The sequence below is a fragment of the Typha angustifolia genome, chromosome 15, assembly GCF_048772165.1.
Source record: "Typha angustifolia cultivar Huaian chromosome 15, ASM4877216v1, whole genome shotgun sequence".
In the NCBI taxonomy this organism is placed as follows: domain Eukaryota; kingdom Viridiplantae; phylum Streptophyta; class Magnoliopsida; order Poales; family Typhaceae; genus Typha; species Typha angustifolia.
In genome coordinates, this window is record NC_133253.1 from 5,627,421 (window position 1) to 5,641,019 (window position 13,599).

Consider the following 13,599-nt stretch of genomic DNA (forward strand, 5'->3'; position numbering starts at 1 on the left):
GAGTAAATATCTAATATTATAGCGATTATTGGAAGGTGATGGACGACTAATGGTGTTGGTGGACAGCTATATAGTATGGTAACTATTAGAGAAAGATGGTGACTATAGTTTGAGTGCTTATAAAAGTTCTACGATTATGATCTACTTCTATAAAAATAAAAACAATCTAACAACTACGATAAATACGATAATAAGAAAATAACTAAACTCAAACAATTTTTAAAATTTAGATACTTGAATGAATAAACAAAAAAGCCTAACCCTCTATATACAAAGATCACTCAAATTATGACTTATCTTATAACTTATCTTATAGACTTATATGACTTAACTAAACTTACATTAGTAGCTTACATAACTTAACTATAGTTGTCTTAAGAACTTACATAAATATTAATCAATTAAAAAATAAATAGACTCAACTCGGATTGATACTCACAAATTCTTAAACAATATTTGAGAAAATGGATAGCAGCAAGCTTTACTCCGCCGGAACATCTATTTTGTTTTAAAGGCTCATGTGATGCTCGTCCAAATTGATTTACAAAATCCAGTCTAAAGTGAAACCTCTGTGAAAGACACAAAGTTGTGGCTTTGAAAGTAACAAGATTGAGACATTCAAAAAGATGCTGGTGTTAATCTAGATTGACTTCGTCAGCATTCCTAAAAACTTCAAATGCAATAAACTCAAACAATTTGCTCAAACAATTCTACTAGATACAGTCAGTAAAACAAATTAAATTGGCACTTTTGCTAGTTTCCTACTCTTGCAAACGCTTCCTCTTAGTGGAGACATTCTCTAGCATGACTGTCACATTTGGAAGAACTCTGCAAAGCACATCGCATTAGCATAATGTGATAATCCCCTTGTTGGTTTAAGAGATTAATATACATATAGATTGAAGTTTGAGCATGCTTTCATTTCACAATTTACATCATGCTTTCACTGAGGTTCTATACATTGATAAAATATGAGTAATAAACATTTTCTCCTGACAAGTAAGACCAAGATAATTATAATTTCACATACCAGTTATTGAACTAATGCCACAGAAGAATATCTCAGATTGTTTACTTCTCTCGGCATCGTGTCTTGTCACATAAAGTTTGCCTCATACAATAATTTTTCATGGAGTTCTGCATTCCATCTATCTTAAGTCATCTAAAAGACAAAAGACATGCTCATCTTAATCCGTGTGTGCAAAGTTCGATTGGTAAGTGAACCAGAAAGATATTCAACTCTTATACATGTTATTTTTCCCAAAGTGCTCCAAAGTTATTCAATTTTGCCATCACCTAGCATGCAATTAATTACTATTTGATGGAAGTTCTACCACAGTGCTCATGCTACCGTCAACAATAAAGTGTAAATAGGTCTCAGTTGTCCTAGTTCATATTTACTCCCCATGAACATATAGGCCAACTTTGTCACAATACCCAGCATCAACTTGATCTTCCCTTGCCGAATAATTTTCATAAACTGCTACTGTCCCTTTTTTTTCTCATGCATCTTATATTTCCTTCCAAAGATGACATTAGTTACTTGAAATTTGTAAATATCATTATCTACAAACATTTTAATCAGAGCAATTAAGAGAGAAAAATAAGACCACTGTTAAGAATTTCCCTAAACACAAGGAACCGGAGGCCGCGATTCTGATTTGCATAAGAATGTATCAAAGAAAATAAGCCCCTAAAAAATATTAATAGCATCATGGGGAATACCTTTTGGCCTTGCGGTGCATAATTATGTATTAAATGTATGTCAAATATGTGACGGACCATTAAATTGATGAATAACTCTATCATTCTGAAAAGTAAGATAAACCAATCTCAGTTCTTGGTTCTTCCCATCAAACAAAGTATTAAGTGCAGAAAAAAACAAAGTGGCTTATTCTAAGGTTAGGGAGCTTGTAGCTTAGAAAATATGTTTCAGGTACCCTCTGAAAGGATGTCATCCCGAGAATATAGTTGCATGTTACTCACATGAAGTCATCTTTTTTCAATATAGAGAATTATATTAAAATAACAGAGCTAGTAATAAGAACCAAACCTGGATAATTTAGCAGCAAATTTCACAGCTCAACAGCAGAACCTACTCTTGCTATAGCACTCGATCCGTCTATCTTTCCAGCAAAATCTTTGAAAGACATTAGTTAAGCTCAAATGATAAGACCAAACTTACAATTTAAAAGTAAAAGAGAAATACTGCTAGCAATTGGTGTAATTAGAGAAGTACTCAAATTGGCAGCTAAAAATTGCCAAGGTAAACCCAAGAGGTGTCTGTCACATAATAGACACTCAGACCTATTATGCCAAAGCTGCTATACATTGTTCTTTAAGAGTTTGAACTTACCAAATAGTCAAAACAATTCTATAAATAATTTCAGACTTTCCAGTCACATTCCATATCAACTGACTCACCACTAAAAATTCCATTTTCTGAAAACTCTTGAGCAATTTGCTCAAGTTCTGGCAGATCCATGTGCTGATGCAAATTTGCTTCTGAGCTAATGCTGCTTCCACCGACCGTGGGATTGCTGGCAACAGATTTGAAACTGTTATTCCTGCTCGGAACCATCCCCGTAGGGTTGTTGCTCATGTTGCTGGGAACATTTCCCAATACTGTTGTATTTCTTACTGGTCCATTGTTCATCCTGGCCGGCATGCTTCCTGTGACACTAACACAACTGCCATATAAGTTCCCACCAGCCAGGTCACAATTCAAGTTAGGAGCACTAGGAGATGGTTCTGATGTCCCTTTGTCATTATTCATCACTTCTTGCAGCAGTTGCTGAATTACATGTTGCTGCATTTGTTGGTTTACCGCTGAGGGCTGCAGATTATTCTGCTGTAGCAAATTACTATTCGGAGGAGGCTGTTGCTGTACTGGGCCTGATAATCCATTTGACAGAACTGATGAAACAGAGGTCTGAAATTGCATGACTTGTGCCTGGTTAGAACTATTGAACACACTAGACACTTCCTGCTGAAGTGTGCTATGACTTGGGCTCATAGAGTTCTTTAATAAGTTCTGATAATTACTCAATCCCACAACATTTGATGGGGCATTATTAAGGAATCGGGTGCTTCGTGAGTTATTGTTCATATGGCAGCTTAAGCCAGGATTGCCCAATATTTTACTCAGGTTGCTCTGATCAGTCGGAATGCAGTTAGCAGAAATCAGCTGCTCCTTCTCCTGAATCTTCTGTGTCTGGAGCTTAGCAGCTGCCTGTTCAGAATAGTTCCTCAAGCTCTCTGCAAGAGTAATTACATTTGCAGTAATAAAAAATGGCATACTTTGGCTGCTAAAACTTGATTTCTTGATATAAGAATAAATACAAGGAGCAGAAATAAGGAAATTAAAGTATACGATGGGAAACTACAATCAAAAGATTCTTGTTTGGGAGGACAAATAAAAAAAGGACAGAAGCAGAACATAAACAGCAAAATCAACACTTACCATCATCATCATCATCTAAACCTCTTTCATTGATATCAGAATGGGCTACAGAGCAAATATTGCTCTTGAGAAGGTTAAATAAACCTGACAATCTACGCTAGACCTGATGCGAGACCTATAGAGATGGAATTTAAATTCTGACTAAGGCAAATTCAAGTTAGAGAATAGCATGTCCTGAGGCCTTAGAGTCAAGGTTTGGGACCTTGAACTATGAACACCAGTCTTATTGGTCCCAGACTGAGCTAATCTGACCAACAAGTATAATTGAAGAGAGGATATGAGTACTGGGAACCAGCCATCACGGCAACAAAAATTAATCCAATATTGCAGTGTTGTGTTACAGAAAAACAGGTTTAAAATGCAAAAGATTTAATCTCATGAGTGTGCAGAATTGTTCAACATCCAACAAGTAGGTGATTACAGCCCACTAAAGATGAGGAAGTTGCAAGCACAGGCTGATATCTCAAAGTAGGAAGGGCCTGACATGGACCGAAAAGTACGAGGGCTGGAAATGGCTTGTTGTTGAGAGGTCACTCTGCTTTTGAGGTCCACAGAACTTTTCCATTTGATGATTGATCGAACGAAGCATCCCATACTATTTATGGTGAAAGCTATAGGATTTCGGCAATGCTAGAATTTGTATTCTTTTTTCTAAGTCACATGAAATTTGAATGGTGCCTTCTTGGTACTTCAGTACTTCCTAAAATACAACAAAAATGCATCCATCTGACTTATTTGCAGGGATATGCGTAAGTTCAAGAAAATACCCAATGTCGTTGATTTATGCTATCTGAAATGATGCAAATTCCAACACAAAAAGATAGTAATGCCTTTAAAAAGAAAAAGAAAAATCATGTAAGAGCAGTTTTCAGACCTATGGGTCCAATCTTCTGCTTGCGGCAAATATCAATCAAGTCCTTCATGCTATTTACCACTTCAGATATCTGCCAACAGTCAAGAAATTCAGTGAAGAGTTTATAAAATGACAGCTGTTCTTAGATGATGACATAAGTACAAAAAATGCATATTAACTACCTGCAAACACCGTACATATCGTTTAGAAAACCCAAAGTCATTTAACAACTGTGACTCCAGATTTTTTGCCAGCTGACGACCTGCTGTCACAAACCTTAACGCAAAAGGAGAAAGAGAAGAAAAGATGGTCAAATAAAGCAACTTACTATACCAGAAAGAAAGTAGGTTCAGATACTCTCCTTTTGATCACTTACAGAATATAAAACAGGAGAAAATTATTCTTAGTTTTTACTTTTTAGATGTATTAGGATGATCTCCAAACTCAATCTATTGGATATGCACAAAAATTTAACAGAAACATAAGATAAGCAATTGGTAATAAGTTGTCTGCTGATATTTTCAGGAATACTTACATATTAAACCTAGGGAAAAGCCCAGAAATTACCATGAGCATTTTGTGAAAAATATAATCAAAACCTGAACGAAATAATACAATACTTGTAATATTTTGTATATTTCCGACATCATAAAAGATTAAAAGGTTTCAACCTTCTTGGACAAGGACATTTTAAATTTGCAATCACCTAGTCTTTGATAATCAGCTCTTAACCTAAACTTAATGCTTGCATCCTTACAAAGATCTAAAGAAATTGCAACGTCGGATACAACTATACATCCACCTGATATTTCCCTGATAATCAAAATAACCTAGCATAAGAAGATACACAAGCTTATAACAGTACACTCCAATTATTGATCCCAGAAATTAACCTCATGGACAAGAATTTCAAAAAAAATAAAGCACACGATACATATCACCATAAATGAGAGCATGCGACATGACTACACATTTGTAGACACGCACACATTCCCCAATATTAAGTAACTAAAATATGCATAGAACAATACAAACCAACATGAATGCATGCATGCAAATCTAAAGATGCATAACATAACAGAAGTAGAGATGCAACAATAGTAGTACAATGACTGGTGGCATGTGAGCATCAAATGTATCTGCATGACCACATCATCTTTAGGTCATGATTACCTATTTTCACAATTATTTATGGCCATAATTTATGCTCCTAAATACTAATATCAATCAAAATGATGTGATGTACATCAACATTGTGGATGTCAAATTTACGTGAATGATGAATCCCCATGTAGAGTTTCTGAATTAAGAAACCCTTGAGCACATGAGGACATTGCAGAGAGATGCAGAAAAGGCAATGAATAATCCAAGGGAGTATACAGTTGTGTTGATTCTGTCAAAATTGTCAACAACAAAGGAAGGATCTGCTCCCCACCTGTTCCAACCTTGTCAATGACAATATCCATGCATAATTATGATGCAATGGATATGAAAAATTGAACTAAGCAGAACTTAGCAGGAAGGAGATATCAGGTTTCTAACTTGCAGAGAAGATATTTTAATATGAAATTGTTTTGTAGGTAGAATCATCTTAACTACAGAAATAAAAAACAATTTCTTCATCATAAAAAAATCATGCTCATAAATGTGGCATCAAGGAGTTCACTCACATATTACAACTGGCTTGCAAATCTTGTTGCGATACGCCAGCAGATCCACTTTCATTGGCAGCAACTTGATATTTCTGGGCAACTTGCAGCAGTTGGTTCACCTGTAAATAAGAAATGTACAGTCAATTCTCTTTCGCAAATGCATCATGCAAAGATTTAGTGAATCAGGTAACTTCATGCTGCAATTAACATAAAAATAAATTTTCAATCCAAAGAGAAGGCAGAATGCTTCATGCACAAAGCAATAGGTTGTATAAAAGCATGAATTTTAAAAGACAACCTATTTGAATGCAAATTCAAAGAATAGGGCTACAAACTAACTAAGCAAGCTAGTAATGGGATGAGGAGGCTCAGCTTGAAACATAGATAACAATCAGCTTGTTAGCCAGCAGAGAAATGCTGGCATCAAGCATATTCAAGTACGGAGGGGAGCAACGTTACTGAATTATATTATATTATTATGTAATCCAATTCGTGATGCAGTTTTTTCCAAACAAAAAGTTTAGTTTTGTCATGCAGACACCAAGATGGTGTGTCACAGGAAGTATTATGATTTTGTGAAAAATGTCGGCAAAAACTACACAAAGAAAGAAAGAGCTTAGTTGTAGCCGTGTGGAGCAGTCACCAGGATCATGTGCCTCAGGAAGCATTATGACTTTGAGTAAAACATCAAGAAATACTACATAAATTAATGTGATTAGTTGATTTTGTGGCCTATTTAAATGAAACAAGTAAACCTGAGGGATGCTTTGCATCTAATGCTCTAAGACATCTGTTTGGGAGTCATTGGTCAAAAGTTTGCTACATGGATCAAGTAGAAACTAGAAAGCTAAATGAAATTAAAAATTGCACAATCCCTAACTTAATTTCTATTGGAAAAAAAATTATTATTATTATATTATGCATCATTGAAAGGAAAACCTATATTTTAAAAACTTGTTTTTTTATTTACATGCTCGAGGACAAGCATGACTCAGGTATGGGGGTGTGATCAACACATAAATGTGATGATCAATACACATAAAGTAAATTATTATGCTAATTATAATTAAAAAGTGGTACTTCTAATATATTCTGTGTGTATTGTAGATAAAAAGAATTTTCCAATAAATATAGATAGTCAAAAGGGCTGCAAAAGAGGAATAAAATGTCAGTCGATCTTAAATAAAGATTTTCAAAGAATGTTGCATTGATCATTATGTAATTGCTTGTGCTACAGTCACTCAAGCAAATCGGCATAAGCGCACGAGCAAATAGAAATTGAAGGTTACAATTTCATCCAATAGATGCAATGGACGGTTGTTGCATAACTACTCAAGTGAACAGACGGCCGATGCACAGTTGCTAAAATGAAAAGGTGGCTAAGCAACGCTTCGAAGTCCATAAAAAGAAGCCTTTAGTCCAGTCCAGGGAGAGATACTTCATTCCATCTCAATTAATCCCCAACAATTTTTGCCTAGTGTGTGTTGAGAGTCAAAGTATTGTAATAGATCTGGATGAAAAACAATGCCTTCACCATTGCCTTTGGACCAGAGTATGGAGTAATTTTTGTCTAAGGTTCTAGGGAATCTCAGCTAAGTGATGTATTTCTCTATTTATCTTTGTCAATTGAGTTGGAGTTTAGATATATGATTCATTAGTATTTCTTCATTATTTGTGGTACTGATGATAGAGGAACGTTATACCCATCATACAATATGTGTGGAAATGTTATTATGTATAATTATCATGTCTAGTATCCAATGGTTCCTGTACTATATCTAGCATAGATTGATTGGGAGTGGATGGGTCATACTCTAATCCAGACAGTTTATGCTATTATACCTAGTTGATCTATACTTGGAAAGTATAGGAAAATATTTCAGTAGTGATATGAAGGTGGCAAACCCAGTACACTAGATTATAAAGTTTAATCTAGTCACAATTATAAATCAAATCCAGTGATTCTATATTTCATTTATATTGGAGAAATAGTAGCCTAAACTATTCACGGTGTAAACTAAATCCGGTAATTCTAGAGAGGAACCTATGGCCTTAGATTATTCTGAATACGTTTGAATCTCGTTTCAGTTTATGCTATATTTTCCTTAAATTCTTAATTTCACAAATTTATTGTTTGTTTATACTGCTTTAATTTTAAGAATTGGTAACAACTTGTCTTTGTGGAAACAATCTGGTATTAGCCCTATTCTGCAATTGATCCATATAAGTACCAGGAAACACATAAGTTCAGTTTCGAATTGTATCAGGTATCCTTTAAAGGCTTTCATGTAATTGTGCCGCTATAGTGTTGGCAGCTTCCAAGTCTAGATTCGATTTGATTATATAATGAAGACAGAGAAGAACAATTATCAATCCAAAGGGAGCTTAAAGGAGAAGAACAATTATCAATCCAAAGGGAGCTAAAAGGAGACTCATCTTTTCATGAATGGATTATAGTTTTTCTACATTCTTTCATTATGAGATGGAGCTACTTTCATGTGGCATATGGAAGTAGAAACAAAGAAACTTTTTTCTCCCCATTTTTCTAATAATAGGCAGGAAATGCACAAGTGACATCTATAGAAGTAAATAGATACCTGGGGTGCTATCAATCTGCGAGGTAGGAACTCTTCATGACGTTGTGCACAGAATTCCCAGGAAATTATCTGAAAATTTTAAAAGTTCAGTTACGTCAATTGATAGACTTAACAATTGCATACCACAACAGTTAAAAAAACAAAATCTGTAGTATCAAAAATAAAGTAGGCAGAAAGTCCCAATGCCAGGTGATGCAGCACTAGCTACATTTAAGTTAAACCTTTAATTCTGGAGTGAATATAATTCGCAGTTGTCCCTCACGGACAACACGCAGATGTTCATAAACACTTTCTTGAACAGCTTTTGCATATTCGAGCATCATTACTCCAGATGTAGACCGACATTCCCGTGGCATGCCTAGGAATAGGTGTTCATCAATAACACCATGGTCAAATTTAATTTGACAAAGCCTAGGGAGTATTTCAAAAGTAGCCTCTGCCATAAAGCCAAAACAGAAAGAGACAAAGATAAAGATCACATTAGTAAACTTACTCAAAACATACAATAAATTAATAGATGAAAATAAACATAAAATTGATCACAGGTACACAACTATATCAGAATGAAGTGCATAGCTATTAAAAAGGAGAAAACCAGTTCAACAGATCTTCTAGAGCAGGCATTTATCAGATTATTGAAGAGTATCAAATATCCAAAAAGACCATTCAGCATGATAGTAGGGCAGATAAAAAAAAAATTGCAGAGCCATAGACCATTGAAAAAGTTTTTTTTTTTAAAAGGATGATATTATATAGATAAAGATTTTCTGTATACTAGGGTTGGTAGAATTTAATTGCAGAACAAAATGTCTAAAAGCAAAAAAGTAAATTCAGCAAAGAGATGATTACACTGTAAAATTGATATCTACCCTAGATATCAAGGAGAATATCATAATAAGAAAATATAATCCAATCTCAACTCTGAAGTGCTAAAACAGAAAATTGATGTTCTTTAATAAACTTATTAACTAATAGGGGTAAACCAAATAGATTGGAGACAGACAGACCAGAGTCAAAGTTTACACCTAGTCAGCTCAGGGAAAGATGGCAAGCTGAGTAAACAGAGGTCATAGAATAATATAAATGGTTAAGTTCTAGTGCATCCACTAGGCTTGCCAACTTCCATAATTTTCAATCTTGCTAATATGTTCAAGTATCATAATGATTAAGTGCTACCAGCATATAGCAACTCACTTCCTTTTGATCAGAAAAAAATCAAACACCAACCAATGAAATTTTTAATGTGCACAAGATGGTGATACACTGAGATACATACAAATTATATATTGTTCAGCGCAGTGTAACTAGTTCAGGCTCATAACCTATTGTCACATTTTTAGGATGGAGGAAAGATGCACCTACTGCACAGATACTTTATCTTGTTCTGGACCAACAATATCATCTATACAATACTGTTCCACCTCTAATCATGCATATTGAAGTTTCTGAAAAGAAACAAGTTTCATGGGCATTAGAGATCATGATAGAGCAAACATAGCAACAATGTATATGATGTCAAATTTTCATACCACCAAAATAACAAAATTAACAGTGTTTCATTAGAACAAATGCTTGCGGTAGGCAAGTCTTAATAAATTAATAATAGCAGTGAATCAACTAACCAAATCCTTTTCCAGATCTAGAACCACATATGTCGCAGTGCCATGCACCCTGCAATAAAAACATAGTTATTTCAAGAATCACAATTTAGAGTCTCACCTCTAGAGATGATATACTGCTAAGTATTGCAACATAATTCTACCTATATTCTCCATAAATGGTATTATTTGTATAAAGAATTTTGGTTAATCAAGCAAATGGCAGTAAGATGAGGCATCATCACCATAATGACAATAATAAGAGACTAAGAACATCCTCTCTGACTTACTGACAATGCTCAAAGATTAATTAATAGTCGTGAAAGTACTAGTCTCTAAGCCAGGGAAGTCCTAGACATTTCAAAACGAAACTCAGTTAGATCTAATTCAAGTCTACGGATAAAAGTATGCCTTTGAGTTGGCCTAGTTCATGCCAAAGCCATCATTGATTGCACATGAAGGAAAAAACAAAAAAAAACTAGTCCAATATTCTGTATAGTTAGTTGCACTAGTGTTTGTCTTCTAAAAAAAGAAAGAAAAATAATGCTCAAAATTATATCCCAAATCAAACTAAATCTCAGAAGGTAGGAAACAAGGCAGCATAATAAGTCACAGAAGCACCGAACCAAATAAGCCGCAGCCCTTAACCACTCTTCTCTGTATTTTTCCCCTCATGCTACTTGCATGTACAAGATGCAGAAGAATTACGATCATGAGAAATACTTGAAGGCTTAAAAGGTTGCACACACTTTTCAAAAAATTGCAGTCCTGATATACCTATACATTTGTAGCAAACTGGTACACCTGGCCCTGCACAAGATAGTCTAAGATACTATTTTGTGCATGATGCCCAAGTCAACCCCTACATGGACCAAAACCCATTGAACAACCATTTGCTTCTATAACAGATGAAAATTCCATCAGAAGATTACTCAATACAAAGCATATGAGAGGTGGAACCTGCTCTTCTTATCTTTATTACTGAGAAGACGATTATTGTCTAGAGTATTTCAATCTTAAAGCCAAAGGTATATCCCATCCATTCTTACAGGTTGATAATCCTACAATTACTCAACTAAGAGTTGCCAATTCAAGCACTATACTGAAGATAACCCATAAAGGAGACAAATGAAGTATATCATCTCTCGAAACACATCACAATTTCAAACTTTTGTGTCTTGACTTCACCTGTAGGTAGGACATATAAATAGACAGACAGTAGTTCAGATAGGAGTTTCAGTTGTTTTACCACACAGGATTTACTGTTGTAGCACAGCAAGAAGTCAGAATGGGTAGTCTATGAGAAATACAACCGAATAAATAATTGTGGTTCAGAAACTAACCATAGATGTTTGTGGGAGAACACCAAGGGTGTGATTGGCTATATTACTGTATGATGATAAGCACCATCTTTTCCTTGCTTGTGGTGCAAAATACTCTGACACAAACTTTCTCCAGTAAGTGATGGAATTATCCTGCAAATGGAAGTATTAGAAAAACTAGTCACACCAAAAGATAGTGTTAGATATTTCGTTAATCCCTATTATCAGCATATAAAACTCACAGGTGGCCGATGACGCTGGTGATACAAGTACTGCATAAGCCGACGAGCACATATCCCACTATCAAAAGCACGTTTAACAGGAGCACCTGGCTGCATATTGTATGGCATCAGCTGCTGCCTCAGCTGCTGCTGTTGAACAAGTTGTGCTCGCTCCATCTGAGGAATGGATTGTAACATTTGGTGTTGCTGCTTCTGTTGCTGGAGTGCTAGTCGCTGCTGTTGCATTATGGTCTCTAGCTGTGGGTTCTGACGCCCCGGCATCTGCAAAGAGTCCTGCCTCTGAAGCAACTGCTGAATCATCTGCTGCTGCAGGATATCCTCCTGCCTCATTTCAATCCTTGGTTTCTTCTGCCCATGCAGCGCAACACCAGGCTCCTGTACTGTTGGGTGAGACGTGACACTAGATGCCCCATTATTTGGCACGTGGCGCTCCTGGCGAGAGCTCTGCTGCAGGATGGAGGAACCATCCATCACTGAAGAACCTGAGATGTTGTTGGACGAGAAGGACAATGGCGAGGTGGGAAGATGCATGTAGGAGTCTGTATTGATGCTGGTGCTCCGCTGCAATTGAGGCCCACAGGAGAATGCAGAGTTGGCGTCCGTGATCAAGGAACTAGCACCGATGCTGGGCGCAGATGAGTTTGCCACACTATTGAGAACCCCACTTTTCATGTCCACAGAAGCAGGCACAAGACCAGACTGCCCAATCCCGGACATAGTACTCACCGTGGCCGGGATCTGGCCATTGCCTTGAAAGGAGATTCCAATGGAAGTACAAGACTGGGCTGGATAACACGTCAAGAGACCCGTAATGGGCCCACTGAGGAGGTGGCGGCCAGATGGTGACTAGAATCTGGATCGCTATCCAGAGCCAGCCCTACCTAGAAAAAACCCTCAAGGATTGAGGTAGAACCCCTATTTTGGTATTCCTTCTGGAACAACGAAATCTTTTGCACTAGCAATTGCATAAGAAGCAAAGAAAGGTTCTTGGTTAATATAGGTTGGCAAGAAATACAAATCGATAACGAAGACATGCAGAACAATTGGTCCCTATAATGGAACCGATCATACCCTAATCAACACTATGCCGCTAATTTTAGCTCCCAAAATATAAAATAATGTACAATAATGCAGTATAATTTTCTCAAAACCCTAACATTTCAATCTAAAGTCATCGCAAGTACAGTAAGGATCCTACTTCCCCCTAATTAGGACAAAACGAATGACGAGAACACTCTAAAAATCCACCGATCAAGAGAACCAAAACACGGAAAACTGAACCCTTTGCCCTGCTATCTTCCACCAAAAAGAGCTGGGAAAATAACAACAATGGGCGAAAAAATGGAGAGAAACCAATAAACTGAGATAGCGAATTACCTCCAAACTCACTACGACTCCCCAAAAAAAAGACGCGAAATTGGAGAAGCTTGATGGTCTCTCGGTTTCGAAAGCGCCGTCCTCGAGCTGGCTTTAAATAGATCTCTGGAAAGCGAAACGAAGCCGACGACCGGGTGACCGGCTTTGACCAGTCGACCTCCCGCTTACGTGCCGGCATCCGATGCCGTCAGACCGCGAGATACGAAGATCCACCGCAGGAGCCCAAATACGTGGCAGATCGTTACTGGGTTGTTTTTGGGCCTGTAAATCGCACAACGGAGGACGGGGAAACCGGGAGCGAAGCAAAGGTACGCTGTTACGTAACATTTCATTAGTTTATCCACCGATCATTTTGTACCCAGTTGCGGACTAAAAGCGTACACCCGCGGTCACACATGCTGTTCGACTCCGGGTCTCGACTTTGGGGTGCACAAACGACGTGCGTTTCGAACAGCGGTCGTATTTTATCTTTAACTGCAAGCGCACGTGCTGGGT

General features: G+C 36.8%; 1 protein-coding gene across 5 annotated transcripts; it reads right to left on the reverse strand.

Annotated features, from left to right (window-relative positions):
- Window positions 1–469: 469 nt before the first annotated feature.
- Window positions 470–13,306, reverse strand: LOC140779706 (probable transcriptional regulator SLK2). 5 transcript variants are annotated; one of them, XR_012107390.1, is made up of 13 exons: window positions 13,105–13,306; window positions 11,728–12,682; window positions 11,507–11,638; window positions 10,188–10,236; window positions 8,787–9,001; window positions 8,566–8,634; window positions 5,987–6,087; window positions 4,499–4,592; window positions 4,338–4,407; window positions 2,425–3,258; window positions 2,054–2,140; window positions 1,726–1,810; window positions 470–828 (listed from the first exon to the last, which is right to left on the reverse strand). XR_012107390.1 is itself a non-coding variant. In XM_073124935.1 (12 exons), the coding sequence occupies exons 2-11, from the start codon at window positions 12,442–12,444 to the stop codon at window positions 2,076–2,078; spliced, it is 2,346 nt and encodes a 781-aa protein (XP_072981036.1). In that variant the 5' UTR covers window positions 12,445–12,682; window positions 13,105–13,306; the 3' UTR covers window positions 470–1,810; window positions 2,054–2,075. The 5 variants fall into 5 exon arrangements, 3 of the variants coding, with proteins under 3 accessions (XP_072981036.1, XP_072981035.1, XP_072981034.1); XR_012107389.1 differs by having other exon boundaries at window positions 1,726–2,140; window positions 13,105–13,305; XM_073124935.1 differs by having other exon boundaries at window positions 470–1,810.
- Window positions 13,307–13,599: the final 293 nt, after the last annotated feature.

Excerpts from the sequence above, each read along its gene's own strand:
- LOC140779706 (XM_073124935.1), bottom strand. The coding sequence starts at position 12,444 with ATGTCCGGGATTGGGCAGTCTGGTCTTGTGCCTGCTTCTGTGGACATG. Across the intron at positions 9,002-10,187 it reads TAGATCTGGAAAAGGATTTG|AGGCTACTTTTGAAATACTC; the intron begins GTTAGTTGATTC and ends GCTTTATGGCAG. Across the intron at positions 4,593-5,986 it reads TTGCAAGCCAGTTGTAATAT|GTTTGTGACAGCAGGTCGTC; the intron begins GTGAGTGAACTC and ends TTTTGCGTTAAG.